General features: G+C 49.4%; 1 protein-coding gene across 5 annotated transcripts; it reads left to right on the top strand.

The window, feature by feature from the left end:
• Positions 1 to 27874, top strand: Zc3h12d (zinc finger CCCH-type containing 12D). 5 transcript variants are annotated; one of them, XM_046427363.2, is made up of 8 exons: positions 2 to 184; positions 697 to 899; positions 8331 to 8408; positions 8801 to 9184; positions 16708 to 16847; positions 20822 to 21056; positions 23760 to 23866; positions 24921 to 27874. In XM_046427363.2, the coding sequence occupies exons 4-8, from the start codon at positions 8871 to 8873 to the stop codon at positions 25733 to 25735; spliced, it is 1611 nt and encodes a 536-aa protein (XP_046283319.1). In that variant the 5' UTR covers positions 2 to 184; positions 697 to 899; positions 8331 to 8408; positions 8801 to 8870; the 3' UTR covers positions 25736 to 27874. The 5 variants fall into 5 exon arrangements, with proteins under 5 accessions (XP_046283323.1, XP_046283319.1, XP_046283320.1 ...); XM_046427364.2 differs by having other exon boundaries at positions 697 to 1092; XM_046427367.2 differs by lacking the exon at positions 8331 to 8408 and having other exon boundaries at positions 1 to 184.

Below are 27874 nucleotides of genomic sequence, written 5' to 3'. Positions count from 1 at the left end.
GTTGTGTTCTTTCCTCTTAACCTGGGTATTGCCAAATTCAGGAACTAGACAGAGTTCTGTACTTGCTAAGGCTGGCAGCAAAAAGACCAGCTGAAGAATGCCGTGGCTCGGTGGGCCTGGGTCAGACTTCACCTGCCCCAGGGAGAGAGAAGCAGCCACCTGATCCATGAAGGGCAGAAGTGAGGTGAGCCAACGAGTGAGTCCGAGGCCTGGTTCCTATTCCAAAGGACGCCATGATTTGCTTGAGACTCCTCTCTTTGTGAAGGAGGACAGAGTCCTCCTTCATGCCCCTGTCCCCTGTGCACACCACAGCCATCTCTCTTCTCTCCTTTGCAAGTTGTCGTCTTGTGGCTGTGAGCACCAACTTTCCCTGGCAGCTGCTAGGAGCAGATGTTCTTCCCAGTTGGAGTCAGGAGTGGGAACCTGGAGCAGCAGTGCCTACCCTCAGATTGTTCACCTTTTCCTCTGGGACTCTCCTGACCTTCGTGTGTGTGTGTGTGTGTGTGTGTGTGTGTGTGTGTGTGTGTGTGTGGTGTGGGGGGGAGCAGGCTGCCACCCTCAGGGGAATTTGTTTTGCATGTAGCTGTTGAACTTTGATTCGGTGACTCATGCTGAGATGCAAACTTCTTTTCGAGTCCTCCTCCCTCCTCCCACATCTGATTGCTTTTTTTCCGTTCCTTTTTTTTGAACTCAAAGCTGAACCACCTTTGCAGGGGAACGTGGCTTCTTGCACAGGAAGTGCAGCATTGGCATACAGTAGCTTCTCGCGGTAGTGTGGACCAGGCCTGCTGCCCTCCTCTGACTCCAGGGACCTCTGGGGGAGCTGGGTCCCTTACTGGCTGGAGAGCATCAGCGTGAAGGCTACAGGCAGCTGAGAACCGGAGGGACACACCCTGCTGGTAAGTGCAAGTGCCCGGGCCATCAGTCAACGTGGCAGGCCCTGTGCAGACTTCAGCCAAGTGCGCAGGAGGAGAGAGTCCAGAATCTCAGGGCAAGAGGAGGGCTGGTTGGAGAGCAGAACTTGGGTGAATATTTTCCTGAACAATATGACTTCTCACACCTGAAATTATTTTAAGTGCTCAAAAAAACAAGGTAAGCATCTTTAATTTCCTTTAGGCACAAGTTTTGCTCAATTTTAGCAAAGATTTTTATGGGGGAATGATTAAGCTTCATAGTTAAGTAGACTGTTTGCAGGTGTTTTAACAAAGCCCTCGGTGTGTGTGTGGGGGTGCTAATGGGGATTGAACCTAGGTGTGCTTACCACTGAGCATTATCCATAGTCCTGTTTTTTAAATTTTGAGCCAGGGTTTCTCTAACTTGATGAGGCTGGCCTCAAACTTAAGATCCTCCCGCATCAGTCTTCCAGGTCTCTGGAATTACAGGCATTTCCCACTGTACCCAGCAAGCCCTGTTTACAGATATGTTAATGTTATGAAATCAGAAGGAGTGGAATTCTTTTTACCCTGTCTCCATGCTCATGAAAGCATCGACTGTCTAGAACTTGGTTCATAGGCCTCTTGTTTTCTGGGAGAAGGTAGTTCAGCTTTTCTGGGAGAAAACTAGATCCAGAAGTTTTGGCAGCAGCCCCAAACACTATTCTTCTAGAGGAGGGCTCTGTGGGTGTCAAGCAAGCTACTGAGAAAATTGAACTAAGTCTTAATTTGATTGAGGTGAAGATATTAGAAATCTCAGCTGAGCTACTAGAAATCTCAGCTTTGCCCCCATCCCCTGCAATTATGGACTTTTCTTGACTGCCATGTGACTAGGTCAGGATGCAGAATGCAGGAGAGGTGCTCTGGGATGTGGATCAAGGTTGTAAATACCTGTGTGTATGCCCCTCCACAACCTACAGCCACACAGGGGAGCAGGGGACTGGCTCTGAGGGGAAAATGAAAGGCCAGGCAGCACACCCCCATTCTCCACAGCAGCCAAGAGGTGAACACAACCCAAGTGCCCATCGGTGGATGAATGATTGATATAATGTGTGCTGTACAGACCCAGCGGATTATTATTCAGCCTCGGAAAGAAAGGACATTCTGACATTTGCTCCAGCATGAATGAACCTCAAAGAAACTACACTAAGTGAAATAAACCAAGAACAAGCGCTTTCTAATTGCACTGGTGGGACCTAAAGGGGCTGTGCTCATTGAGATAGTCCAGCAGTGGTCACTAGCCCTGGTGGGCAGCCGGAGCCAGGAGTTTAATGGGTCTGGAGTTTTGGTTTTGCTGGTTGTATTTTTTGATAAATGCCATTCTGACTGGCATGAGGTGAAATCTGAGAGTAGTTTTGATTTGCATTTCTCGAATTACTGGAGATGTTGAACATTTTTTCATATATTTGTTAATCAATTGTATATCTTCTTCTGAGAAGTGTCTGTTCAGCTCCTTAGCCCATTTATTAATTGGGTTTTTTTTTGGGGGGAGGGGATGTTAAGTTTTTTGAGTTCTTTATATGTCCTGGAGATTAGAGCTCTATGTGGCGTGTATGTGGCAAAAATTTGCTCCCAAAATGTAGGCTCTCTCTTCACCTCATTGATTGTTTCTTTTGCCAAGGAGAAGCTTTTTAGTTTGAGTCCATCCCATTTATTGATTCTTGATTATATTTCTTGGTTTTGCAAGGTGAAGAGTTCTGGGGATGGTGGTGAGTTGTCCAACTAGTTGTACTTAATGCTACAGATCTCATACATTTAAAATTATTAGAGTGGTAAACTTTATGTTTGGCTATATTTTATCACAATTTTTGAAAATTTTAAAAATTACAAAAAAAAAAAAAACAACCCAAAAAACAAACAAAAAAAAAACAGTCAAACCACCAGTCCTTTGGGCTGCAATCCTTGCCTGACTGTGACTTCCTCAAAATTGAACTGACAACTCCAATGAGAGCCAGAAGATCTGAGCTGAACCCCCAAACTTCTGCCTGGACTCTGCAGAGAAACTGGGAACACGCCGACTTGGAGGACTTCCAGCGGACCTAAGGTCATGGATTTAGCGCTGGCAGAGGCCACCCAGAACGGCGCTACGGCCTGAGGCGGCCGCTGGGGGGCGCCCTCCGACCTGGGCGTCAATCCTCACGGCCGGGTCTTTCCCATTGGCCAGCTGTGGGTCCCAGCTGTCAGCAAAGCCTGTCTTTTCCTGTTTCCTCAATTGCTTTCTGAGGAATGAGGTAGCACATTCGGCTTCCCAGGGAGGGTGCGATTTCCTCTTGCAATACAGACGGCGGCGTGCACGTGGGCGCTGCTGGTTCTCTGCTTTCCTTTCCCTCTTTCTTCCTCTTTCACTCGTCAGCGCCCCAGACCTTTGGCCCAAGGTCCCCAACCTAGGTCAGCTGATTCTAGAAGAAACAGATCTGACCTGGCTACCTTGTTCCACCTGCGAAATCTGCCCCACTTCCCTTGGCTGTCCTGATAGGTGGCTCTGACTCTGGGCTCCACACCGAGTCCAGGGTGCGGTCGCCTTGACTGACCATAAGGAAGAAAGCCGTGGGATGCTGACCGCTGGGCCAGCTCATGAGGCAACCTTGAAGATTTTGTTACTAATCTGCTGTTTGTGACTTCCAGTCAAGATTGAGGAAGGAAACGGAGATAAAGTTCTTCAGACTTTCAGATCTTAAAAATAGAAAGACCCAGCAAGCAGCTGGGGGATGGGAGCTCATGGACCACTGCATCCAAGGGGAAATTGTCACCCAAAGGCCCAGGGAAGCTCCTGAGAACAACCCCTGACCCTGGTTACTCCCTTATTAGAAGAAATTCGTTGTAAAAGGAAAGGAAGTTGATTTTAAAGTTCCAGGGTTGGGATGGGGGTAGGGAGGACTCTCCGAAGTAGGTGAATTCTTTGTGTTAATTTTGTGTGAAAACAGCTGTCTGGTCCCATGCATAATCTTTTTGACAATCCTCAGAAAAGGAGCCCTGGGTGGTAACTTCTGGGCTTCGTGGAAAACTTCAGCTGTGAACAAGGACCTGGTGTGGTCACTCTGCCTGCCTGCCCAGGTCAAAGACCACGTCTTTTCATTTTAGAATTGTTCATGTTTTTGTCACATCTGAATGAAAGATTATAAAATAAACAAATTCTACTCATATCTGTTCCTTTGTGATCAAAGAAAAGTCACCTGAACAGTTGTATTCTTTTTTTTTTTTTTTGGTACGAGGGATTGAACTCAGGGGCACTTGAACACTAAGCCACATCCCCAGCCCTGTTTTGTATTTTATTTAGAGACAGGTTCTTACTGAGTGGCTTAGTGCCTCACTTTTGCTGAGGCTGGCTTTGAACTCACTCTCCTCCTTCCTCAGCCTCTCGAGCCGCTAGAATTACAGGTGTGCGCCACCACGCCCAGCTGAACAGTTGTATTCTTGCTTTCCATTTTTGCAATGAGATGCCACCTTCATCCTGAGTGCTATTCAAACTGACAAGCTATTTTGGAGACATACTGATTGTCAGGCTCTGAGATTTATTAGCTATAGAACCATCATTCCGTTCCAACCTGAGCCTCTGTTTCCTCATCTGGGTAAGGAGAATACCTGTATCTATGCTGCCTTCCCACAGGAGTGGGCTTAGCTTGGTGGAGGGACCCATGTTCCAGGTGGGAGAAGGAACCTGAATAAAGGCCTTTTGGGTCACTGCGTGACCCCTGGTGTGAAGCTGGACTGTCAGTTTGTTATAAAAATCTTCTTCCTGCCTGGAGTTTGGTCCAAAGCTAGACCCCAGCCAGAGGGAACAATGGTCTGGAGAGAAGTGGTCACTAGTCACAGAGAGACACAAGGCTCGACCAGAGACAAGAGATAGGAGGTAGATGAAACCCGATTGCAAGGGCATGACTCCCATGCAGAAGAGCTTTGGCCTTTACTCTGCACAGGATGGAGGGACGTGGAAGTGTTTGAGCCGTGGACTGTCTGGGTGGGGTGCAGTGAGTGGTGAAGTGTGGGGTGCTGGAACACCATCGGAGGCTTCCCAGGAGTCCCCAGAGTGATGGTGCAGCCCTTCCTTTGTTACCCAGTTCTGTGAGGGGCCTGTCCTTGCCTTCAATGGAAGATGAGTCATTTCTCACTTGTATTTTGAATGCACATTTTTTTTAATTAAAAGAATTGCCCTTATCTTCACAATTTCTTGTTTACATTTTTGGGTTCTGTTTTTCCTGAGTAGACTGTGAACAAGTTGAAACTGGATTGTGTCTTGTTTTGTTTTTATGGAGCTGGGCCCTGGCACAGTGCTGGTGCAGAGTAAGCGATCAATCAAGATTTGTTCCAGGAAGAAGTGAGTGGACCGGGGCGGTGGCAGAATGAGCACCGAGGGAGGTTAGTTATGGGAAATGCCCAGAAATAGGTAACGATCCATCAGATGTAGATGTGAGGGAGAGAGAGGAGTCACAGGACTTCCAGATGTTTTCTTTGGGCCTCTGGGGGATGCTGTTCAATCAGATTGGGAACCCAAGGAGAAAAATTTATTTGAGGAGAGAATATATATTTTGGTGATTTATTAAAGAAATATCTAATAAACCCCTTAAATACACAAGGCACCATGCCAGGTACTGGGGACTGAGAGATGAGTAGGTCAGAATACTGAATCCTTCAGTCTCTTGGGAAACATATACATGATGATTTGATGTGTGATAGCAAAGGTCATGGGCTGTGGTAGATGAGATGACCAGGGTCACAATCACACGCCCTTTCCAAGTGATGTGTGAGCTGAATCTTGATGTTTGCGAAGCCCAAAAGAGTATGTGCATGAGAACATTCTGGAATACTTAGGAAGCAGGGATAAATTCAGTGTGTCTCTAGAGAAAGGGCCAGGTGGGCCATTGGTGACTGTGACTTAGTCAGGGTCAGAGCATACGGGATGCAGCTGCTCAGCCTGCTTAGGAATTTGGCATCTATGTTGTAGTCATCAAGGGCCCAGGGTGGGGAGGACAACCGTGGGCAGGGGCTGCTGTGGCCAGTTTTGTGTTAGAAATGCTGGCTCCAAGCCAGCCACAGGCAGATGGGTGAGGAAGGAACCAAGGAGACTGCAGAGTAGTGGGGGGGGGGCAGGTGAGCTACGGGAGGTGGGCCTGAGACCTCCTGACTGAAGGGGGGACATACTGGGCTTCCTTGCCTGGGACTGAGGAGGAGAGCCACCCGTCTCCAGGCTCCCTACATGGAACCACATATGTGGAAATATCTTAGGAACAGTCTGGATTTAAGAAGAAACTTTTATTTTCAGAACCCCAAGAGCTTTTCCTTATGAAGATTATATCTGTCTACTTTATTAGAAACTAATTTTTTAAATTCATCTACTTTTAAATAGCAATAAATCGATTATATTAAATGACATGCTTTTATGAGAAATAACTCTATTTCCAAAAAGATAAAAATTAGTAAGAAGAGTGGCATTGACTTATTTTTTGTAAGTTTCTTTAATATCTGTCTTAATAGATGAGAGCTGGATTCTCATATCTGCTTCTTTATTTAAACTGCTGCAATATCCACAGCATGTAGTCTCTGGAATATTCCATTGTATACTCTTGAGAGGTTGAGAATGAAGTAAACAAATTATGTCTTAGCATTATTATGAAAGTAGTTTTGACCTCGCAGACTCCCTGAAAATGGCTTGGGGTCTCCCAAGTTTCCCTGGAGTTCATTTTGAGAAAAAGTAAAGTAGACACTTAACAAATATCTGTTGATCGACAGCGTTCTGAGTTCTGTTGCATTTTGCTTAAACCGCATGCCTGGCATGTACTGCATGGATTTATAACTGTGTGTGTGCCTGGTGCTCCATAAGAGGTGGGAGCCAGATGTGAAGCTGTGGGACCCATGGGAATATAGGGACGGGTGGAGGGCCTGGGCAGGACCCCAACACTGATGGAGGGAGGAGAGAAAGAGCTGGAAACATACAGGAGGAGAGGCAGGCCAAGTTATGCAACCTGGGGGAACAGAGAGTTTCAAGTTGGGGACAGCTCATAATTTTAAAAATTTAAAATGACAATTTGGAGAGTGAGTGAGTCCACGGTGTCAAAAGTGGCAGGGAGGTCGTAGGCAAGGATTGTGAAGATTCGGATGGATTTTCAGTTAGAAGGAACTGGTGACCTTGAGGGGGAGATTTAGTGTTCCAGTTGGGAGGCCCGTTGTCAGTGGCCGAGGTGGGATTTCGGAAGCAGGCAGGTGGGGGCTGCAGTGGAGGCCTCTCTGCCCAGAAAGTTGGCTGTGAAATGCCCTTCCCCCGCGGAATCCTGACATTGTTAGCCGTGCTCTGATTCCTGCACTACAGGGAGAGTTGAGGTGGGAACCTACCACAGAGGCATGACTGCTGCAGATCAGAGATAGCATCTAAAGGCGAGGAGCTCGAAATGCCGAGAAGAGGATGGGGTGAAAAGAAGATGCACAAATATCTTCAGCGTGCAGGATTTGCTAACAGTGAAAAACCAAAGGCAATCTATGGTTTCCATGGTTTGATTTAGGGTTAAATGCTGGATAGCACATTCATTCATTCGTTAATCAACAACTATGCATTGGGATTCGGCTGTGCCAGGCATTGTTCTAGATGCTGGGCATACACAGTGTTCAGCAGAACAGGTAACTTGGCAGGGAAAGATTCCAAAAGGCATTTTTGATAAGAAAAGTACATTGCTTTTATATACAGTATGGTATCATTTCTGTACAAATCAAGCACAACAGTCCTAAAGCCGGCTTTGTTATCTGGTAACATGCAGAGCAGTGCAGAGAACGTGCTAGAGAGAGGGAGCAGATCATTGGCAGGAGAGGCACCACGGATGTGCTATGTGCATTGCTCTTTATACTTTGACATTGTTCAAATTGTTCACAGCAAATGTGTTTTCAAAGTTACGTCTGTATTTCTAAATGTTTTTTGAAAGGTGTAAGATGAAGGTCTTTGCGGTAGAAAAGAGAGACAGGCCCCGTTTGTCTGGAGTGTTCCTATTGGTTTAGTCATGTCCCTTCTGACAGCATCTCTGAGGCTACAGTCCCCCCTCCCATCATCCTCAGGGGTACCTGGAGGGGAAACCGTCAAATACCAGGTAGGACTTTCTATCTTCAAGCTTCAGTGTGGTCTGAATTAAAGTTGTGCCAAAGCACATGGTTGGATGGGAGCATTGTCTTTCGGGAGATAGAACTTTCCAGAGGGCATTTCTCCCTGTGTAAACCCAGGAGCCTGTGTTCATCTGCCTTAACAGAGCACCAGGGACTGGAGCAGGAACCTTGGAAATCCACTGTCCCAGATCCAGGTGATCTGAGGGCTGGTTCCTCCTGAGCCCTGACTCTTGGCTCACAGATGATTGCCTTTTTCCCTGAATCTTCATGTGGTCATCCTTCCATGTGTGTTTGTGTCCAAATTTCCTTTTGCAGGGACACAGTCATTGGAGGAGGCCTACCCTAACAACCTCATTTTAAAGGCTCAGTCTCCAAATACAGTCACGCTCTGAGGTATGGCGGGGTGAGGCTAAGGGCTTCAACATGGGAATTTGGGTGGAAACCATTCAACCTGTAACAAAGCCTCAGAAATATTTCCTTGGCCTGTCCCAACTTGTGGGTTCCCTGCTCAGCCCCTGTCACCCTGGAGTCAGGTTGTTGTTCCCTGCACAGGTGCGCTGGGGTGACAGCCACAGAGAATGCATAGTAGAAGCAGTGTGATTGTATCTGTGACTCCACAAACCACACTGAGCAACTGAAAATCCCCACGGGGGACTAGGCTTGACATGATTTCCTGACAGATAAGGTCAGAGGGAGGGAGCACATATGCAACTTACTCTCGGTCACCTGGCATCCTGGGTGCCAGACTGCCCGGAAACTGCCTGATGGGCACTTTTTCTCTTTAGCTCATGCCCGTGGGGCTCTGCCAGGAGGAAGCTGGGGGCAGGACCCACGCCAGGAGGTGGCTGGCACAGTATGGAGCGCCCGAGCAGGATGGAGTTCTTCCAGAAGTTGGGCTACAGCCGGGAGGATGTGTTCAGGGTGCTGGGCAAGCTGGGAGATGGTGCCCTGGTCAATGACGTGTTGCAGGAACTGATCCAGACGGGCAGCCGCCCTGGGGCCCAGGAGAGCCCTGCCAGCAGCACTGGGCCTCTGCTCGTTCCCCGGGGCTCCTGTGGAGTCCCAGACTCTGCCCAGGGGGGCTTGAGGTCAGCCCTAGAAGAGGACTGTGGAGACTTGGCCAGCTCCCTGCGTCCCATAGTGATCGACGGCAGCAACGTGGCAATGAGGTAGCTTTCCTGATTTCTTTCAACCTACGGTGGGAGGCAGGGTGAGGGACCTATTCTCAGGAGCCCTGAGAACCACCCCTTCTCTTTGGTTTGGTCCAAAGACTGTTGGAGCTAGTGGATTGGGCTTTGAATCTATTACATCTCCTGAGTAGCTGTGTGGCCTTAAGTATGTCACTGAATCTCTCTGAGCCTCACTTTCTCCCTCTGTAATGTTGGATTTCACCCTCTTTGGAGGATGTTGTGAGGATTGGAGCTGATGCAGAGTGAGTGTTCAAGTGGGTGATATTATTACACTCACCCAGAGGAGCTGCTTCTTCTGGGGAAGGTAGTGGGTAATGGGGAGGACTTGGGGTCAGGTGTTAACAGATGTGGCTTTTTCTCTGGACTCTGTCCCTAACTGGTTGCGTGACTCTGGGAAAGCAAAACTACTCAGTTCCTCTTCTGCAAAAGAGGTCAATAGACCTCCCTTCTGTCTCCCTGTGGGTTATGAGACTCAGATGGGAAGAAGCATTTGAATGGTGCTGGGAACCCTCTGCTGGGGGTTGCTGGGCGGTGAGGTTGCAGTCCCTTTGCTAAGTTTGACAGAAGTGTCTGTGGTCCTCCCCTCCCGCCTTATGCTGCGGAGAGGCAGTGTGCCCATTTGGGTCTTGGCATCTTCCTGTGTTTCAGGGGTGTGAGCATCATGCCCTATGTGGTTATGGTGCCAGCTTGACTGAACTCCACTGCCAGTCTGCAGCCTCCTGCACTTCGAGCTGGTGAGGAGGGGCATTGCCCAAACCAATGGATTATTCTACCACTTGGCTTAGTTACAGGCAGGCAAAGGGCAGAGTCATAGGAAATTGTTCACTCACAGCTGTACACACTTGCACTTCCTTTTGTAGAAGCTGAGTAGGAGCTTGGAAAAGCAGTTATCAGCGGCTCCAAAAGTGTCAGGCATCCCCAAGCTGTCCCTGGGGATTGGAGCTCACTTTGGACTTGGCATTGCAGGACACAAGTTTGAAATGGTTCACCCCACACAGCCCAGCCTCAGGGACTGTCCCTATACACCCTGCGTGGTGTGTACCAAATGTTTGTTCTGTTTTTAGACAGCTCCATCTCTCTGAGCTTGGTTATATTAGCAGGTGATTGAGTCCCCGCTGCCCTCTTGGATTTAGGAGCTGCTCCACCAGGTCACACTCATGTTCTAACTCATATCCCCAGCAAGCACCAAACAGGGGAGTTTATGAAATCCTGCTAAGTTTAAGATTTATGGATTGTTTAAGTAATTTTAGAATCCAGCAGCTACATCCCCCAACCCTGTTTTTAAAAATTTCTATTTTGAGACGGGGTCTCACTAAGTTGCCTAGGTTGACCTTGAACTTTTGATCCTCCTGCCTCAGCCTCCCAGGTAGCTGGGATTACAGGTGTGTGCCACCATGCCCTGCTAAGCGGGTTTTGGTTATAGGATGATATTACATAAATCAAAGATCTTCCCAACCAGAAGATTATTTGAGTCCACTGTTTCAAGTCGAAACAGCAGAATAGCTATAGGGAAAACAGATGACTTCAGAGGCCATAGGCATTCTCTCCTTGGGGGCTAGAGAAGAATTTTAGCGTTCTGATAGTGTGGCCATGGAGGGTTTTCTTTTGATGGGAGTCTCTGTTGTTGCCTAGAATTCAAACTTAAACTACAGCTTCTATTTGCACATGACCATGAAATGTCCTGGGTGAATCCATTTGTTCCCGTCACCTCCAGCTCCAGTCTCACACCTGTAATCAGTTTGCTCCTCTCTCGCTCAATCTTTGTGGGATATAAATGGAAACCATTACTCAGACATACTGCAAAGAATGTGTTAGAGCCTGGATGTTGTCACACACCTGGGGCCTAAAAAACACCTGATCAACCAATATGCCTTCTCTATATGGGTGCATGCACGTGCACACATACACACATTCACACGCATGAACACATGCACACGCTCGCACACACACGGGCTTACACACCCACAAACATCCCTTCCCCCTGCCCCTTGGGTCCCAATAGTTAGGAAAAAGAGAAATTGCACAATAACCACTTGTTCAGGGAACTGAATTTGTTCCCTTGAAACGCAAGTTCTGGGAGAGGGTGGGCCCAAGGTTGCACTCGGTTCCCTGCCCGTTCTCCCACTGTGATGTCTGTGTGTCCTGCATGGGGTTTCCCAGGAGCCAGGCCCACAGGCCACACATGGAGAGAGGAGCTCTGGCTTTTCTTTACCAACTGTGCAAATCCCTGACTTTCTTGGGTCCTGTTCACACAGTTACACGATTAAGAGCTGGATAATTAAGAGGTTGGCTTTTTTCATCTCTGATATGCTGAGATTCCAGGTGATTATTTTGTGTGGTAGAAAGATATAAGTGGAATTTCTTTTATAAAGGGACTTCTCTTTTTCTTCAGAGGTTTAGAGAGAGCGAATAACTTTCCCAAGGTCCCAGAGCAGTAAGTGCCAGCTCTGGATTTTGTGCTGTTTCCAAAGCCTCCCATCACATCCAATGGCTTTTTTCCCCGTCTGGCCAGAGGGTGGGAGATCCTGACCCTGGGCCTTTGTCCTGGGGCCAGAGCCTGCCTGTGCTGACCAGAGCCCTGCCCAAGCAGGATGAGCCCTGGACCTGGCAGCTGTAGATGGAGGCGTGAGGCCCCCCACTCCCCTCACCAGGGTCCTGCAGGGCTAGAACCTGGGATCTACTCCTGCTGCCACCAAGACTGGGGACCTGCAGGTGACGTGTGTGTTCATTGGTGACACTGATGGAATAGCATCCCAGAGACAATTCTCAAGTACAATTCCTGTACCTTCAAGGTGTGTGTGTGTGTGTGTGTGTGTATGTGTGTGTGTGTTTGACAGAAAGAGAGAGAGAGAGAGAATAACTGAGGACACAAGGCCTTAAGAAAAATCTGCAGCAACGTTTTAAAGAGGTGGCTTTCCTTGAAATCCTGTTAGAAGCTGCATCTTGGTATTTGGAAGAACACAGATTCTTGGTAGCCACGGGCGCAGCATTTCTTTGTGAGAGTTGGGAGTGGCAAACTCACAAGTGTCCAACCTGTTTACATCCTGTAGGCACATCAAGAAACAAGGGGGGATTGGGAGTGTGGAGTTTGGCGGGAAGCCACCTGGTAAACTTTACCTCCTCTTCCTGCCCCAGAGGAGGGTTCCATTTGAGCATGTCTTGTTTGGGGTGTATTGGACTTTTTGTTTTGGGTTGTTATTTAATTTTTAAACTTAGACCATCTGGGGGACTCTGGCTTCTGGAGGAAGGAATCATTCGGTGAAGAGAGTTCAGGCTGAAATCCCACCTGTCTTCCTCTGCTAACTTGAGCCTTGGGCTCCTACCTAAGTCTGCACCTAGTTCTCTTATGATGCGGGCAGCCCCTGCTCACCCTCTCTCTTTCCCCTGACTGGATCTGGCAGAGATCCACTGACTAAGGTTTGACATGCTGGTAATTTGACCTCAAATAAGAAACAGGAGTGAAACTGGTGGTGTCCTTTTACATCCCAAACCACTAATGGACCATTGTTCATCTCTTTCTTTCTTCCCTCCCCATAGGGCTGTTTGGTGACCTCTAAATTCCACATAGATACAGGGATACAGGGGTGTACAATTAGTTTCTGGAAATGACAACACCCTATCTGCAGCTGCCCCAGGCACAATTGTCGAGTAGAAATTTGCCTAAGGCGCCCACCCACTTCCCCTTTCCTCTTCCCCTAGGCCTCTCAGCAGGCTGCCTGAGAAGCTGGTTCCTGGTGCCTGCTCATAACCCCATGAAGGGCCCTGCCACCACCCCAGTAACATTTCGGGGGGTGGGTACTGGGGATTGAACTCAGGGGCACTCAACCACTGAGCCACATCCCCAGTCCTATTTTGTATTTTATTTAGAGACAGGGTCTCACTGAGTTGCTTAGGCCTTGCTTTTTTCTGAGGTTGGCTTTGAACTCACAGTCCTCCTGCCTCAGCCTCCTGAGCCGTTGGGGCTATAGGCGTGCGCCTGGCTCAGCAAGAGCATTTAAACCGCAGGCAACATTTTTGCTCCAAAAGAGCTGCCCTCTGGATCTTAGGGGTCTTGGGGCCAAGAGGGAATGAGTTTGCATTTGGAGGTCTGACACTTCAACAGAGAGCCGGGAACATTTCTTTGCTTCTGTTTCCTCAAGGGTAAAATGGAGGGTACAGGTCACTTCCTCAAAGGCTTGTAATAGTTAAATGAGATGAATGTGCCAAGTGACCTGGCAGACAGGCCGGCCACAGCCTTGTGTGGAAGATGTCCACGAATCCATGCAGAGGCTGTGAGGAAGCACAGAGGAATGGGAGCCTTTGGCTTCTGTGTTTCCCAGTGGATGCTGGACAGGGACCCCAGAGGGACTGTCCGTGCCTTTCAGCCTGACTGGGAGCTCTGCCAGGGCTTCTTTCCCTCCCTCTCCCTCACCACTGAATGTCCTCCCTGGCCCCCACTAATCATATACCCACAGAAAATGTCGGGAGTGAACGTTGGTTTTTGAGTGGTTCAAACAGATCTGTGAAGAGCCCTGGGAAAGAGATCAGTTAACAAATGGTTTTTAAAATAACTGCAGTAGTGACATTTTTACTTTGGAATGGACAGAATGGATTGGTGCAGTCAACAGATGCGTGTGCTGGGGTGGGTGGTCCATTGCCCACAGTACTGCCATGTGCACAGAAAATGCACCTCTTTTCCTGTGACAGACATAATCTCTTCCCCAGCTCTTCAGCAGGGGAAGGGCCAGCCTGACATTTTCCAGGGTCTGCAGATGTCTGTGTCTTGTCTTTCCCAAGACTCAGGCTCCGTGTTTCCCCTCCTTCCCTGTGCTCTTCTCCCAAATGGCCTCTGGGGGCTTTGAGACCTGGTGTTGGCAGGAAGAGGGGGTCTTGTCCCTCGGGGCTCTTCTGCGAGAGTGGCTGGGTGAGGGTGGGAGTATCATTGGTCCCATCCAGGCTCCCTGGGGGCCATGCTGACTTAAAATGCTCTCCTCCTGGTAGGCGCCTCCTGGTCCACCATAGGATTCTTCTAACCCACGAGGCCTGGGGCCTGCAGGGGACTTGGGTGTCACTGTGGGATCACCTATAGGCTACTTCCTTCCAAGGCCGCCCTGCCGACACGAGGCTTCTCTGGGGGGTTTGAAGCTGGAAAACACAGGAGGCTTCCTCCTCCTGTTCATGCCCACACTGATGTTTCCCCTTCTCTTCGGGCTCAGCGGGGAGGAGCAGGGTGGGGCGAGGGGCTGAGTGACCACGTGAATGACCTCTCATCCTCCCATCTTCCTCTGCCTTCTGCAGGGCAGGGGGGTCAGTGCTCCACCTCCTCTTCCTTTCCCCACACATATCCCATCAGCACTTTCTGTTTTCTGTTTGCACACACCTCCTAGGGCCTGCTCTTTGGCCAGAGGAGAGTCCCAGACCTGGCAGCGTGTGTGGCTTCTTCCGGCTCCACAGGCCTGCCACCCAGCACGGCTGACCAGCACTTCCAGGGTCGTCCTTCCTCTCTTGCTTTACAAACTTGTGACTGTCCTGAGCCTCCTGAGAAACTTGTAGGGAAGGTCACACACACAGGAAAGCACTGGGAGGGACACTGGGTGTAGTCCCGTCGGAAGTGGGCTGGCTGCTTCTGTTCAGGCCCTCAGGACCCTGTCCCTGCCGCTGTCTCCCCTTTGTTCATTCCACATGCTCTCGCTTCTGTCCCTGGAGCATGCCGTGTCCCACCTGCATCAGGGTCTTTCCAGGGAACTGTCCCTTTTTTCTGGGCTTCTCTTTCTCCAGCTGCTGACACAGCTAGTTTTGGGGTTTTTTTTTTTTTTTCTCAGTCATTGGTCTACCTACAAATTCAATTGATCCCTTACCAATTACCAGGCACAGGGCCAGGTGCTGGGAACTCAGTGGTGATCAAGGGGGACCCGTGATGAAGAGCAGAGAGAGGCCCAGTTGAACCCTGGCTGAGGACGAACCTTCTTAAGTGCCAGGGAGAGTGGCATGGCACTACTGGTGCTTGGAACAGGGGACCTGACAGTCTAGGAGAGGAGACACTGTCCCAAGGAATTGAAGAAGCAGCCAAAAGCAGGTGCAATGCATCTTTGGTCCCAGCTACTGGGGAGGATGAGGCAGGAGGCAAGAAGGATTGCTTGAGCCCAGGAGTTTGAGATCATCTGAGAAACACAGGGACACCTCAACTCAAAAAAAATAAAAATGGTGCAGCTGAGGTTGGAAGGAGGAGGAAGAGTGGATGGGCTGAGAAGGAAGGAATACCTGGTACAAAGGTCCCGTGGCTAGTCTAGTAGATTTTGCCTTCTCATATATACCCATTTTCTCCCTCTCCAGCAAAACACCACTGACCCCCATTGGCTAAGTTGGATGGATGCCTTCAGGCTTCGCCAGTCCCTGGGAGAGCATTTGGCTGCCTCCTCCCGCTGGCTTCCGTGATACAGCACCCAGCCGGCTCCCTCTTCCTCTGATAGATCCATTCTGTCCCTTGGGTAGGATTGCTCTCTCCTCAGCTACGCAGCGCAGGGTTCCTCGTGGCCAGCCTGGGCCTCTTGCTTCCTCTCTGGCAGTCAGATCATTTGCTCCATGCTGTGGCTTCAATTAGTGTTTAAACTCAGTGGACCTATAACTTACCACCTGGACCTCTGAACCCTCCCTGGTCACTTAGCGTTTCCACTCAGGGGTCACAAAGCCTTCTACTCAGTAGGTGTCCAAAACCAAACCTATAAGTGATCTTTCCCTCTCAGAATCCCTGTGCCAGGGATCAACCCACTGTCCACTTTCACTGTATCCAGTCAGAAATGGAGTTCTGGAGATTTTACCCTCCAGATGCCTCTCAAGTCCACCTGCTCTCTCCCTCACCCAACACCAGCTCCCGAGTCCAAGTCACCGTCAATTATTACAGCTTCTAAACGGGTACCTATACCTGCTCTTGCCCTTCCATTGTCCTTGGTGCTGCCAGACTGATCTTTGAGAAATGTACATCGGATCATGTCACATCACCACATCACATCTACTTCCCGCCTTAGAATCCTTCCAGGGATTCTTGGGCTTCTTAGGAGAAAGGAGGAGTACCTTTGATGAGGCCCACCAGTCCCTGCCCATTCCCACACCGCTCTTTCCTTGCTGCCTCATCAATGTCTTCAGTGGCATTGATGGGGCACTGATTTCCCTGCTTGGACTTGAGAAATGCACTTATAGCCATCTCTGGGTGAGAGTAATCCTGAAGATGGCTCTGCTCCATTTTATGTTGATCCTTTTAGCTTAGCTAAAGAGCTGATCTAGTCTATTAATCCTTGGAATATTTCTCCCTTGGAGCAAGGGATCCTGTATGTATGTATCACCAGGAGCCTGGTTCTAATTAAAGGCTATAGTTCTATAGTTTATGCATAGAACTATCTTTAAAATTCAGATTTGCCTGCTTCCCTCTTGGTTATGAGATTGGGTCCAGAATGTTCCCAGGGAAGTCACTCCTAGGAACCAACACTCTCTGGATGTCGTCAGCTTTCTTTGTTTTCCCATTATAGCCATGGAAATAAAGAAGCCTTCTCTTGCCGGGGAATCCAGCTGGCTGTGGACTGGTTCAGGGAGAGAGGTCACACCTACATCAAGGTTTTTGTCCCATCCTGGAGGAAAGAGCCATCACGATCTGACACCCCTATCAGAGGTATGCTGCGGCAGGTACACGCCCCAGGCACTGTGCGCTCTTCCTTGGTGGCTCCCACAGTGGTGGCTCTGTTAAGTTATTGGTCTAGCAATGTCTGTCTGCCTCCCTACACTAAAAACCCCATGCAGCTGTTCAGCACCTAGCCCTAGCACCCAGCACCCTTCATGTAGGGTCGGTGCTTAATCAATAGCTATTGCATAGATGAATGATAGGACTCGCTTACTGAGAAGGATTAAGTTCCCAAAGTTACGACTTTTAGCACTCTGAAGAAAGACCAGCTCTGTATTCCATCCTTAGTAGTTTGTAGAATCTGAATGTTTATTATTTACTGAATACCTAGTCTAGTCTCTTCATAAAAAAAAAAAAAACGGAAATTGAGATCCAGGAAATTCTTTTAGTTTTAATTTTCAAATGAGCTAGGGCTATTTTAAGCTACAAATAATAGAACACTGTGGTTTCAACAAGCAGGGTTTTGTTTGTTATTCAGCTCTCCTAACAAGAAGAGACTGAGGTGCTGTCAGCATGGATTCATAGTTGACACCGGAGGGCTGGCCCTTGCTCAAACTGGGAGGGTTCCTTGACTGTTTCTTCTCATCTTTCACCAGAGGTTTTTGTCTTTGGTTTGTTTTTAATCTGTTAATGGTTACCAGTTGCTGCTACTTCTCTATTAATCTCTCTTTGTTTTGTAAACAAAATGTTGTTCTTGTTCTGTGGATGCAGTATGTTCTTGAATATTTCTGATTTTTTTTTTTGGCCCCAGGGATTGAATTCAGGGGCACTCGGCCACTGAGCCACATCCCCAGCCCTATTTTGTATTTTATTTAGAGACAGGGTCTCACCAAGTTGCTTAGCACCTCGCTTTTGCTGAGGCTGGCTTTGAACTCATGATCCTCCTGCCTCAGTCTCCTGAGCTGCTGGGATTATAGGCATGTGCCACTGCTCCCGGCTCTTCTTGAATATTTCTATAAACTTATATAGACTTTTTAAGAAAGTTTTCATAATTTTCACAAATGTTATCTAAATTTTTCTGGGGTCACTTATATTTGTTCATCCCAGCCCCACCCCTCTCGGTTTTTCTCTCAAAATTCTGGTGATCTGTGTATATACATTTTAATTGTGAATAGAGAGCTAGATTGGTTAAATATATACCTGTGCAAGTGCTATGAGTTTTCTCCCCCTCCCCCCCTTTTTTTTAAAAGTTCTTTTTTTTAATATTTATTTTTTAGTTTTCGGCGGACACAACATCTTTGTTTGTATGTGGTGCTGAGGATCGAACCCGGGCCGCACGCATGCCAGGCGAGCGCGCTACCACTTGAGCCACATCCCCAGCCCTCCCCTCCCCCTTTTTGTATCAGAGATTGAACCCAGAGGTGCCTTCCCACGAAGCCCATTTTAATATTTAACTTTGAGGCAGGGTCTTGCTGAGTTGCTTGGGACCTTGCTAAGTTGCTGAGGCTGGCTTTGAACTTGTGATCCTTCTGCCTCAGCCTATCGAGCCTCTGGGATAAGTTTTCTCCTGGAATGGGATTGTTCAGGGCTGACTCTTGGTGCTGACTGGCAGGTCTCACTTCTGCATACCCTGTATGGAGCAGGCAGGCAGTAAGGCACTTCTGCCTGTCACATATTCCAATGACAAAATGATGAGGGTTTTATTCTAGCAGATTGAAACAATGAGACGCTTACTCCTTCCTAGCTGTGCCTTCATTTTTTTTTTTTTTATGGCAATAGGGCTAGGAAGTGAGTACAGGTTCATGAGCAACTGCTTTCAAGCAGCCCTTCCACTAGCCATCCTGCCTCAGCCCGCCTACCACCCAGGCCACGCCTAGAGTGTTTTGCAGCTTCACAGGGGAAATGACTCCCATGTCTGCTTCAATCTTCTCCACACTCTGGGCTGTGGTCCCTCCATGCTGTAGGGTTACTATGTCCCTCCCTGCTTTCTATCTTCCTAAAATTTGTCCAAACCCTGGCTTTACTGCTGTCTTCAAGCCCATTTTAAATGTGATTATGGATCTCCCACCTTTTAAACTGTCATTTCAATGGGATTTATGAGAGAGGGATACATACTTGCATTCTGTTCTCCATCAGGAATTGGTTACCCAAAGAATTCTTTATGCTCTAAACAAGGATACTGGTAGATTTAAGCCATTCAGTTATGTGATATTGAAATATAGTATAGGTAAAGAACGGGGAAAATTATTTTGGAGTAGAGAAGGAATTTTTAACAAACTACAACAGGAGCAGTTCTATTGGAGAAAGATAAATAAATCTGACTACATAATAAAAACTTCTGTTCATTAAGAGCTACCATAAAAAAAGAAAAAGAAGGAAACAAAAGAAGGAAGGAAAGAAAAAAGGGTCAACTTCAAACTGGGGCATCTGTGAAGAACTTCTCCAAATTAATGAGACAAGATCAATGAACCAATAAAACGATGAGCATGAATAAGGCTTCTGCAGAAGAGAAAACATAAATGGCCAATAAAAACAGGAAAGGTGCTCAATCTCATTAGTATCTAGAGAAACACAAAATAAAACCACTATAAGAGACTGTTTTGTACTCACCAAGTTGGGAAAATTCTTAGAGACATGTTCTGGAGAGTTCCTTGGACTTCTGTGCCAGGGACTTACATAAAAACTAATAGCAGTGAACATATTGGCCATGTGACCAAACCTCAAAAACACAATGCGCAATGAAAACAGCAGCAGGGCAAGTGCCTGTGTAGGATGGTGCCACTTGTGTAGGGTCTGATTTGTCACCACAATGAAAATTGTCCTTGTACATATGTATTTCTAAAAGTAAAAGTAAAGGAATGATAAACACTCAGTTGCAGAACGTGGGCCATCTTGAGGGGAATGGAGCGGACTGTCAACTGGGAGGGGCACTAGGGACTTCCTGAGCATGACTCCACCTTCTGCTTCTCAAAGTCCACAACATTATTATTATTATTGTACTTTGTTCCACAAATGCATTCTGTATCTTTTTTCAAGTCTGGAAATCATGTCAGATTGGAAAGTACTTAGACTAGAGGGAAGAAAAATATATAAAGAATATGCTAATACTCTTCTAAGTGTCAAATAACTATTATGTGTGGCAGGGATTTTCCTTGCATGTCTCCAAAGGCAAATCTAAGACCAAACATTAGACTTTCCTGGGACGCCAACTTCAATCCCATAGGAAAGACCTGGAGATACTTATACCAGTGACACACGTCCATTTCCTTCCTAGTTTTTGCAAAAACTCTCCCACACCTGAGCTTAATTCAGGCTACTCACAAGCATTGTGAGAAAGGTAAAGGAGACATTATTGTGTTCATTTTATGAAGGTAACATCTGACATTAGGGAGGGATAAAGACTGGAGCTCAGCCCAGCATCCTGTGCATTCTTAGTTCCAGACTCTTCCATTACATTCTCGAGTCACTCAGAGATGTTGGTTGTGGGATATTCAATGTTGGCCAAGCAGATTCTTGAGTGGTAGGGAAGGTGGATCCGTGGTTACACTGAAGGGCTCTCACAGGAAACTTGCGGGTGGAAGTCAGGCTGCTAATCATTGTTAAAGCTTCACTGGGTTCCACTTCAAACAGGAGCATCCCTCTCCAGAAGGCCTCTGTCTGCTATAGTTGGGCCAATGTGGCTTGTAACTCTGAAAACAGCAGGGCTGAGGCTAAAATTTTCCTTCGGAAGGGGCTCTCCCTTGTTGGGTACCATTTTCTGGACTCCATCATGGGCAGGACCCAAGCCAAGAGCCTCCTTGACCTTGGGCCACTGGTAAACTCAGTGAAATTTAATGAAAGAAATGAACATTAGGTAATGGGGGGGGGTGGCAACTGGTGTTTTTTCCCCTTCCCTGAAAAACCTCCCTGCCCCCATCTAACCAGCTGGGGTTGGGGGAAGGCAGGAAGGCTCAAGGAGGTCCCTGGTCTGTGGGGCGAGTGTCCTTTCCCAAAGACCTCATGTGCTTCTCCGTGTGTGGCCCCAGAGCAGCACGTCCTGGAGGAACTGGAGCGACAGGCAGTGCTGGTTTACACCCCGTCCCGCAAGGTGAACGGCAAGCGGGTGGTCTGCTATGACGACCGCTACATAGTAAAGGTGGCCTACGAGAAGGATGGCATCATCGTCTCCAATGACAACTACCGTGACCTGCAGAATGAGAACCCAGAGTGGAAGTGGTTTATTGAGCAGAGGCTACTCATGTTCTCCTTTGTCAATGATAGGTATGGGGCCTAGGGGTCTGGGGGACTGGGGAGAAGGCAGAAAGCCACTCCCAGGTCCTGGCAAAGCGGGCTCCTGGTGGTGGGCACATCCAGACCTGCAGACACAGTCAACCTGAGCTCACCCACTCGGCCATCCCAGGCTGCCCTGTCACTTGTCTCTCTGGGTGTCTTCTCTCTTAGGCCCTTTTCTCCACAGGCAGTTTGTCCTTGACCTTGAAGTTCCCAGAGTCACGTCTACTTGAGTCACTGCAAAGCTTCGGATGCTTAGCCCACCACAAACTTTTTTGTTTTAGAACTTAATCTTTTAAATAAGAATTCTGGAATAGCCATCATGGGAAAATATTGAACTCTGTTGTATTTCCATTCACTTATTTCAAGTTTTTTTTTTTTAAGTTTTTAATTACATGTGGGAATGTGCAGTAGAACAGATCTTTTCTTTGGGCTGCAAAGATCTTAACTTGCCAGGAACAGACTGTTCCCACACCTCTTGGTTGAAACAGTCAGGAGAACCTACTGGTTTGCCTAGTCCCTAGGTTGGTCCTCTGAGTTAGGCAAGCCTGGGACCAACCTGCTACTGCTGGGGGAAGGGAAAGGACATCAGGATTGCAAGGCACAAACCGGAAAGCCCTTGGCCTAAGCAAAGGTGGGGAGGAATTGATGGCTCATCTTCTGCTGGGGCAGGCACCTTCGGGCCTGGACAGGGGGCCTGTCTGAGGACTGGACAGGTGCAGCACACAGCAGCCTGGGCTCCCACTGCAGTTAGTGTTCCAGGCACTGACGGCTCAGCTCTCATTCTGGGCTCTTTCAGAATGTGTAGGGCAGGGACTGTAACTGTCTACCTGCCAAGTCCCCTAACTGGTGGTACAGGAGTGAATGAGCGTGTGAGTGCATGGGTGAGCATGTGGCTCCAAGAAGGGGAGGAGGAGGGGAGAGGAGGGCCCTGTGGGCTGGGCTCAGGCCACCTGCCCCCAACACAGCAGCAGAGAGGCAGTGTGGTGTGGTGGAGGTTTCCAACTAAGCCCCTGCCCTGCAAGGTGGTGTGGCATGGGGCAATCAGTCACCTCGGGGACTCTTCACCTTGAGAAGGGATTAGTAATAGTACCTGTGAGATTATCATGAGCCTAGAGAGAATTGTGCCCCAGACATAAGAGCAGTTACTCCCAGGCCAGACCAGGATGTCCTCCACCGCCTGCTCCTGCAGCAGAGGAGGTGAAGCTGCTTTCCTGAGCCCTAGGGCAGGTGCTCGGCGGCAGCCACCCTGCAGTAACCTCATTGTTGCTTCCAGATGCACAAGGCCAGCGGCTCTCCCTGTCCAGTGTTGGCCTAGAGGAATCTGGCAAGTCTGGTCACTGTGGGTTCCAGAAATCCTCATTGAGGGCTGGTGGGTCATGGCTGCTGCTGGCCTGGTGACAGTCCGTGGCCCAGGCCAAGTCCTCCTGATGCACTGGCCTCTGCTCAGGGGCAGCCAGAAGGCAGGGCCTGCCTGCTTATGAGTGAGGTCACTCACCCTGGTGTCCTGGGCACGTCCACAGGGCCCTCTTGGCACAGTTCCGGCTCCTGAGGGAACAGGAGGCGAAGCCTTTGGGAACTTTTAATAACCGCAGTGGGCGGCTCCCCAGATTCTTGGTCAGGACCCAACTCTGAGCAGCCCGAGGTGTAGCTGGGAGCTGAGCCACAGAGGCTGTGCTGAGCCTGGAATCGCCCAGCTCTCTGCAGGGTGGGACCTCAGCATGACTCTTGGACTTTTTGTGGGGGGGCGGGCAGCAACTCATGAAAACAGCCCCTCCACCATTTAGAAATCCTTTGTATGGATTTGTGGAAGTGTCTGGAAGTGTCTGGCGGGAACAGGAGCACCCATTGAAAAAGATGTATCTCACTAAATGGGAGTCTTCCTTCTGAGGAATTTTGTTTTCCCCTTTGAGACCTAGGCACACTGAGGGTGCATTCCCTTTCTTGTCAGGGCTCCACGCCGGGGAGGAGGAGGGGCAGGCAGGGGGAAAACTGGTATCAGAAAACCTCGCGTGCAGAGTGTGGCAGCCTCAGGAGCTGAGACCAAGCTTGGAGCCCCTGGGGTATGCAGAGGTCAGGCCATTGGTGCCGAGGCACCGTGTGCAGCGGGCTCTGAATCTGCATCTTCGCCCATTCACTGCTGGTGTTTCAGACTCTGCAGTGCTGACCCTTGGCCTGCACATGCCCTGAGCTGAGACTGCTATGGTGTGAGGCCCATAGGACATAGGGGCCCAAGCTTCAAGTTGCTGGTACAAGTCCAAATCCTTCCATGAGCTGTTAACCCCATAGAGGTTCCTAATCTTGTATCAGGACAACGGGAAGCTGCGGTGAGCCTGGAGCAATTATACCTCAATTTTCCTGGATAAAAAATTGTTAAAATACAGAGTCCTTAACAGTTTCAGAGTCTGATGAAGGATGTGTGGAGGAAGCCAGAGGCTGCATTTTAAACAAGTTTCCAGGTGACTCTGATCCTGCTGGCTTGCACTACATTAGCAGGAGCTTCAGGGAGAGGTGCTGTGCTCTGCGTGGGCTCAGTAGAGAAAGGGTGTGCTTTTTAAGATGCTATGACAACCCTCTGTGGGGACGGATGGTCTATGTCATTTGGTGTTTTCTGGGTGGCTTCAACCCCCATATAGATGCCAGTGGCCAGTCCCACTGTGGTCTTGCAATTGCCCCTCTGTGCTTATTTTCTAGATTTATGCCTCCTGATGACCCCCTGGGCCGACGTGGACCCACTCTGAGCAACTTCCTGAGCAGGAAGCCGAGGCCTCCAGAGCCATCCTGGCAGCACTGCCCCTATGGTGTGTAGCCCCCTGGGCCTCATGGGCCCTTTTCAGGGACTGGTGTGGGGCAGCCCAGAAGTCCTGGCCTGACAGTCAGCAGTCTGGGTTCCAGCTCAAGTTAACCAGCTGTGTGACCCTGAAGAGATAGCTTAGCTCCTCTGGACTGCTACTTCCTGACAGGAACGTCTGAGGGCTGGACGTAGGACTCAGACACAGGCACGGCTGTATTGTGTGTGAGAAGCAGGGAGGTGGGGGTGCCAGCTTCAGTTCTCAGTCTCTTCACCTGGTCCACTCACACCTCATGTCTTCATCCTGCACCACGGTTCCCCCAGGCCCTTATACACCTTATCCATTAAGTCAAGGATTTTATCCAGAATGACCTTCTAGCAAGCTCTTTAACCTGCTTTGGCAAGTTATTCAATGACTCCAGGTCTTGGTTTTGTGCTTCCAGAAGTCTAATTAAAGACCTTGGATGGCACTCAAAAGCCTTTTTTTTTTTTTTTGGCTAGAATGAAGGTAACCATACTTCAGGCTAGACCATTAAGCTCTAAAATGCCTGGGCTTGGATGATCAATTATTTGTCATTTGACTACCTCTATTAGAACAGTGTGTAGGGAGAGGACAGTGGTCAGTATCAGGGATGCAGACAGTGGTGGAAACTGTGGCAGCACTGGAAGAGCAGTCCTGTACCATGGGGCACCTGCTCCCCACACATCTTCAAGGTTGGTCCTATGCACAGGGTCCCCTAGGAAGTACAGGCTGAAGGTCATCAAATCCAGGAATTTGGTGTCAGACCCTGGTCAGAGGGAGTTCCTGCACGGATGCTCACTCTGCAGACCTTGGGAGTTATTGTGCCCCATTTGCCATGAGACATTTTGCCCATGCTCCAGAACCCTTCCCCCTTTAGTCACCAGTCCAGATCTTCAGGCCCTTCTGGGGAGCTAAGAAGGCAGAGTTTGAGGTGGTCTGGGGGCCATCTGTGAGGAATCTCCATGGAGAGAGACCAGAGGCTGTGCGCACAGCTTCTCCAAGCCCGCTCTCAACCCGCGTCCTCTCTGCCCTGCCCCTCCAGGCAAGAAATGCACCTACGGCATCAAGTGCAAGTTCTACCACCCTGAGAGGCCGCACCACGCGCAGCTGGCTGTGGCTGATGAGCTCCGGGCCAAGACGCGGGCCTGGCCCGGCGGGGGCGCCGAGGAGCCGCGGCCGCCGAGCGCCCGGGGCGGCCCCGCAGCAGCCCGGCCGCTCCCCCGGGAACCCGGCGCGCACTGCCTCCCGCGGGCGCCGGGGGCCGCGGACCTGGCCGCCCTGCGCGCGAGCTTTTCGAGGCTGCCGTTCAGCGACGACCCCGCCGGCGGCTTCGCGCTCGAGCCTCGCGGTTCTGACTGGGCGCCCGGGCCCTCCTCCTCGCCGGCGGGCATCTCTGCCACCCCGGGGCCTCCCGGCCCTGGGGCGCTGGCGCCGGGCCTGCGCAGCCTCCCAGGACCGCAGAGCCCCTTCGTCCCCGGCGACCTCCCGTCGCCGCAAGTTCAGCCGCGGGGCGCACTTGGGCCCAGGGACCTGCGCGGTGACCTGCTTCCCCAGCGCAGACCTCCCGACGACCCGTGGGTCGGTCTGTCCGGATCCGAGCACTTTCTGGGTGGCTCGGTCTGGGCGGAGCCGTCCTGGGGCGACGGCGCCTTTGGGGGAACTCTGGGGTCTGCTCACAGGGCCGTGGACAGAGAGGTGGACGCTCGCGCCCATGAGCGCACTGCGCTCTGTAGCGTCTTCCCTCCGGACCAGGTGGACAGCGTGATGGCGTCCTTCCCCGCCCTCTTCGACCTGGCCAGGATCATCCTTCTCATGCAGCGATCCCAAAGGGCTGACGCGCGATTGGGAAACCCCTAAGGGACCCATCCACGGCGCGGAATGGCCTTGCCGCTTGGGCTGGTGAACAAACAGCTGCCAGCCTGGGCCTGAGCAGCCCCCTCCCCTGCCATCGGGTAAAATGGTCAGGGGAGCGTGCTTCCCGCTGCTCACTTGAGGATTGTCACTGAGGTCTGGGCCTGCAGTGTGGAGGGAGTGGTTTCTGATGTGCTTGGAAGACTGCAGGTTTTACTGCAGCTCCAGTGCTTTGTCCAAGACAAAGCGTTTGTTTTTCGTTTGTTTGTTTTGGATACTGGGGATTGAAACCAGCCACTGAGCTATACCCCCAACCCTTTTTAAAATGTGGAGACTTGAGTCTCGTTAAACCACCTAGGATAGAACTTGTGATCCCCTGGCTCAGCCTCTGGGGTTGCAGAGATTACAGGGCTGCGTCACCACACCAAGCTCTAAACAAAGCTGTGTTTGTGTCTCAGTAGAAAGGGTGTCCACAAGTGGGTCACCACCACACACAGACAGCAGAATAGGAACTATCATAGACAATCCATGTACTCAGACTGCGTATCAACTCTCTTTAATGTGTAAACTTAGTTTGGGTCATGGTCAAAAGTTTGATAGAGACTCGTAAAGAATCTTGCATTTCACTGCCTCAAGAAATGTTTGAAAGATGTAGTCAGGTGGCCTGGGGAGGTTCTGCTATCTGGAAGTTGGCTATTGCTAACCTCCCTCACAAGGGGAACCTAGCCTTGTGTGGCTGGGCTGGGCTAAGGTGTATGTGATCCTGAGGGTCTGCTCATGAGGACTTCACCCGCTTTCCACACACATATCACACCAAGCATCACACTCAAATATAACACATCTCACACACACACACACACACACACATACACACACACATTGCTTCACTCAGGGTTTTGCCTCTGTTTTTTTTTTTTTTTCAGTCATCCATCATGGTAGTTTCCAGAACAAGCCCTTCTAAGCCACACTTAAAATAAACAGGTGTCCAAGAATCAGGCTTTTTTTTTTTTTTCCTCAAAAGCCTCCAGGTGAGTCAGTGGAGAGCTGGGCTCTCCTGGAGGTTTATACCACTTCCCACTTGTGTTGCTTCTTCAGGTTGCTACTGCTCTGGGGCTTAGGGGAAAGAGGCCCACCTGTTAGCTAGAGACAAGAAATGAGACAGTGCCACTAGACCTGGACGCCTGCATCCTCAGGGGCCCTGGCATTGCCGGGTGGCACCCACCCATTCTGTACAGTGGCAGCTCTCCAGGTTGTGCATTTGCAGACTTGGTAACTCAGCCATCCAGAGAGCAGGTGAGGCACCCGCCGGTGGAGATCCAGTCCCCAACACCTGCAAGTTCCTGCTATCTGGCACACACACTGGGAAACTCTTTCTGGTGGATTTCTAGGTTATTATAAGCCCTCTCATTTATGGTAAACGCTGCTCTGTGGAGATATAAGCAATGTTATGCCTTCCTGTGATTTCTTCCTCTTTTTAAGTCAGATTCTCAGGGATCCTGAGGCTGGAGGAATGCATGTTTGAAGCATCTGCGATGACTTAGCTAGACTCTGTCTCAAATTTTAAAAATGGGCTAGGGATGCAGTTCAATGGCAGGGTACATGCCTAGCAGGCATAAGGTCTCTGGTTCAATCCCCAGTGCTGAAACAACCAAATAAACAAGGAAAAATAAACAAGCAAACAAAAATCAGATTCTCAGTATGGTTTCAGCCAGATCTGTCCCCTACCTCTTTTTCCCAGTGGACGCTGCACCTGCAGTGTTGCTTTATCATCCTGTATCATTCAAATTTTCCTCACAATGGACAAGATAAGCTCAGTGTTAGAGCTGCTTTGTGTTTCCCTGGCTTTTGATGGGGAATCACTGCATTGCTAATTTACAGTTGGGAATGTTTAAGTTGCTTCCTATGAGGATATGTTTGAGTTTTAGTAAGCTGTAAAGCTATTTTCCTTGGTTTGCTGTGATTAAGACAAATAAAAAAAAAAAGTGAAGAAACAGCACATTTCAAGTGTAATCCCCTTTGGAAAATTTCCAAAGTCTTAGTATGTCTTTGTGACACAAAAACACGGATGGGGCCGGTAAATGGAATGTTCCTAGTTGCATAGCTGTTACTGTGTTCCAGAAATAAATCACTTTTACCACACCTGGA

Source organism: Marmota monax, unplaced genomic scaffold, assembly GCF_021218885.2.
Source record: "Marmota monax isolate L192 unplaced genomic scaffold, Marmota_monax_Labrador192_F-V1.1 WCK01_AAM20220418_F8-fsc00114, whole genome shotgun sequence".
In the NCBI taxonomy this organism is placed as follows: Eukaryota; Metazoa; Chordata; class Mammalia; order Rodentia; family Sciuridae; genus Marmota; species Marmota monax.
Note: the sequence above shows the minus strand (reverse complement) of the source record. Positions and strands in the feature narration are given on the sequence as shown.

Excerpts from the sequence above, each read along its gene's own strand:
- Zc3h12d (XM_046427367.2), top strand. The coding sequence starts at position 8,871 with ATGGAGCGCCCGAGCAGGATGGAGTTCTTCCAGAAGTTGGGCTACAGC. Across the intron at positions 16,848-20,821 it reads ATCTGACACCCCTATCAGAG|AGCAGCACGTCCTGGAGGAA; the intron begins GTATGCTGCGGC and ends GTGTGGCCCCAG. Across the intron at positions 23,867-24,920 it reads CTGGCAGCACTGCCCCTATG|GCAAGAAATGCACCTACGGC; the intron begins GTGTGTAGCCCC and ends CTGCCCCTCCAG.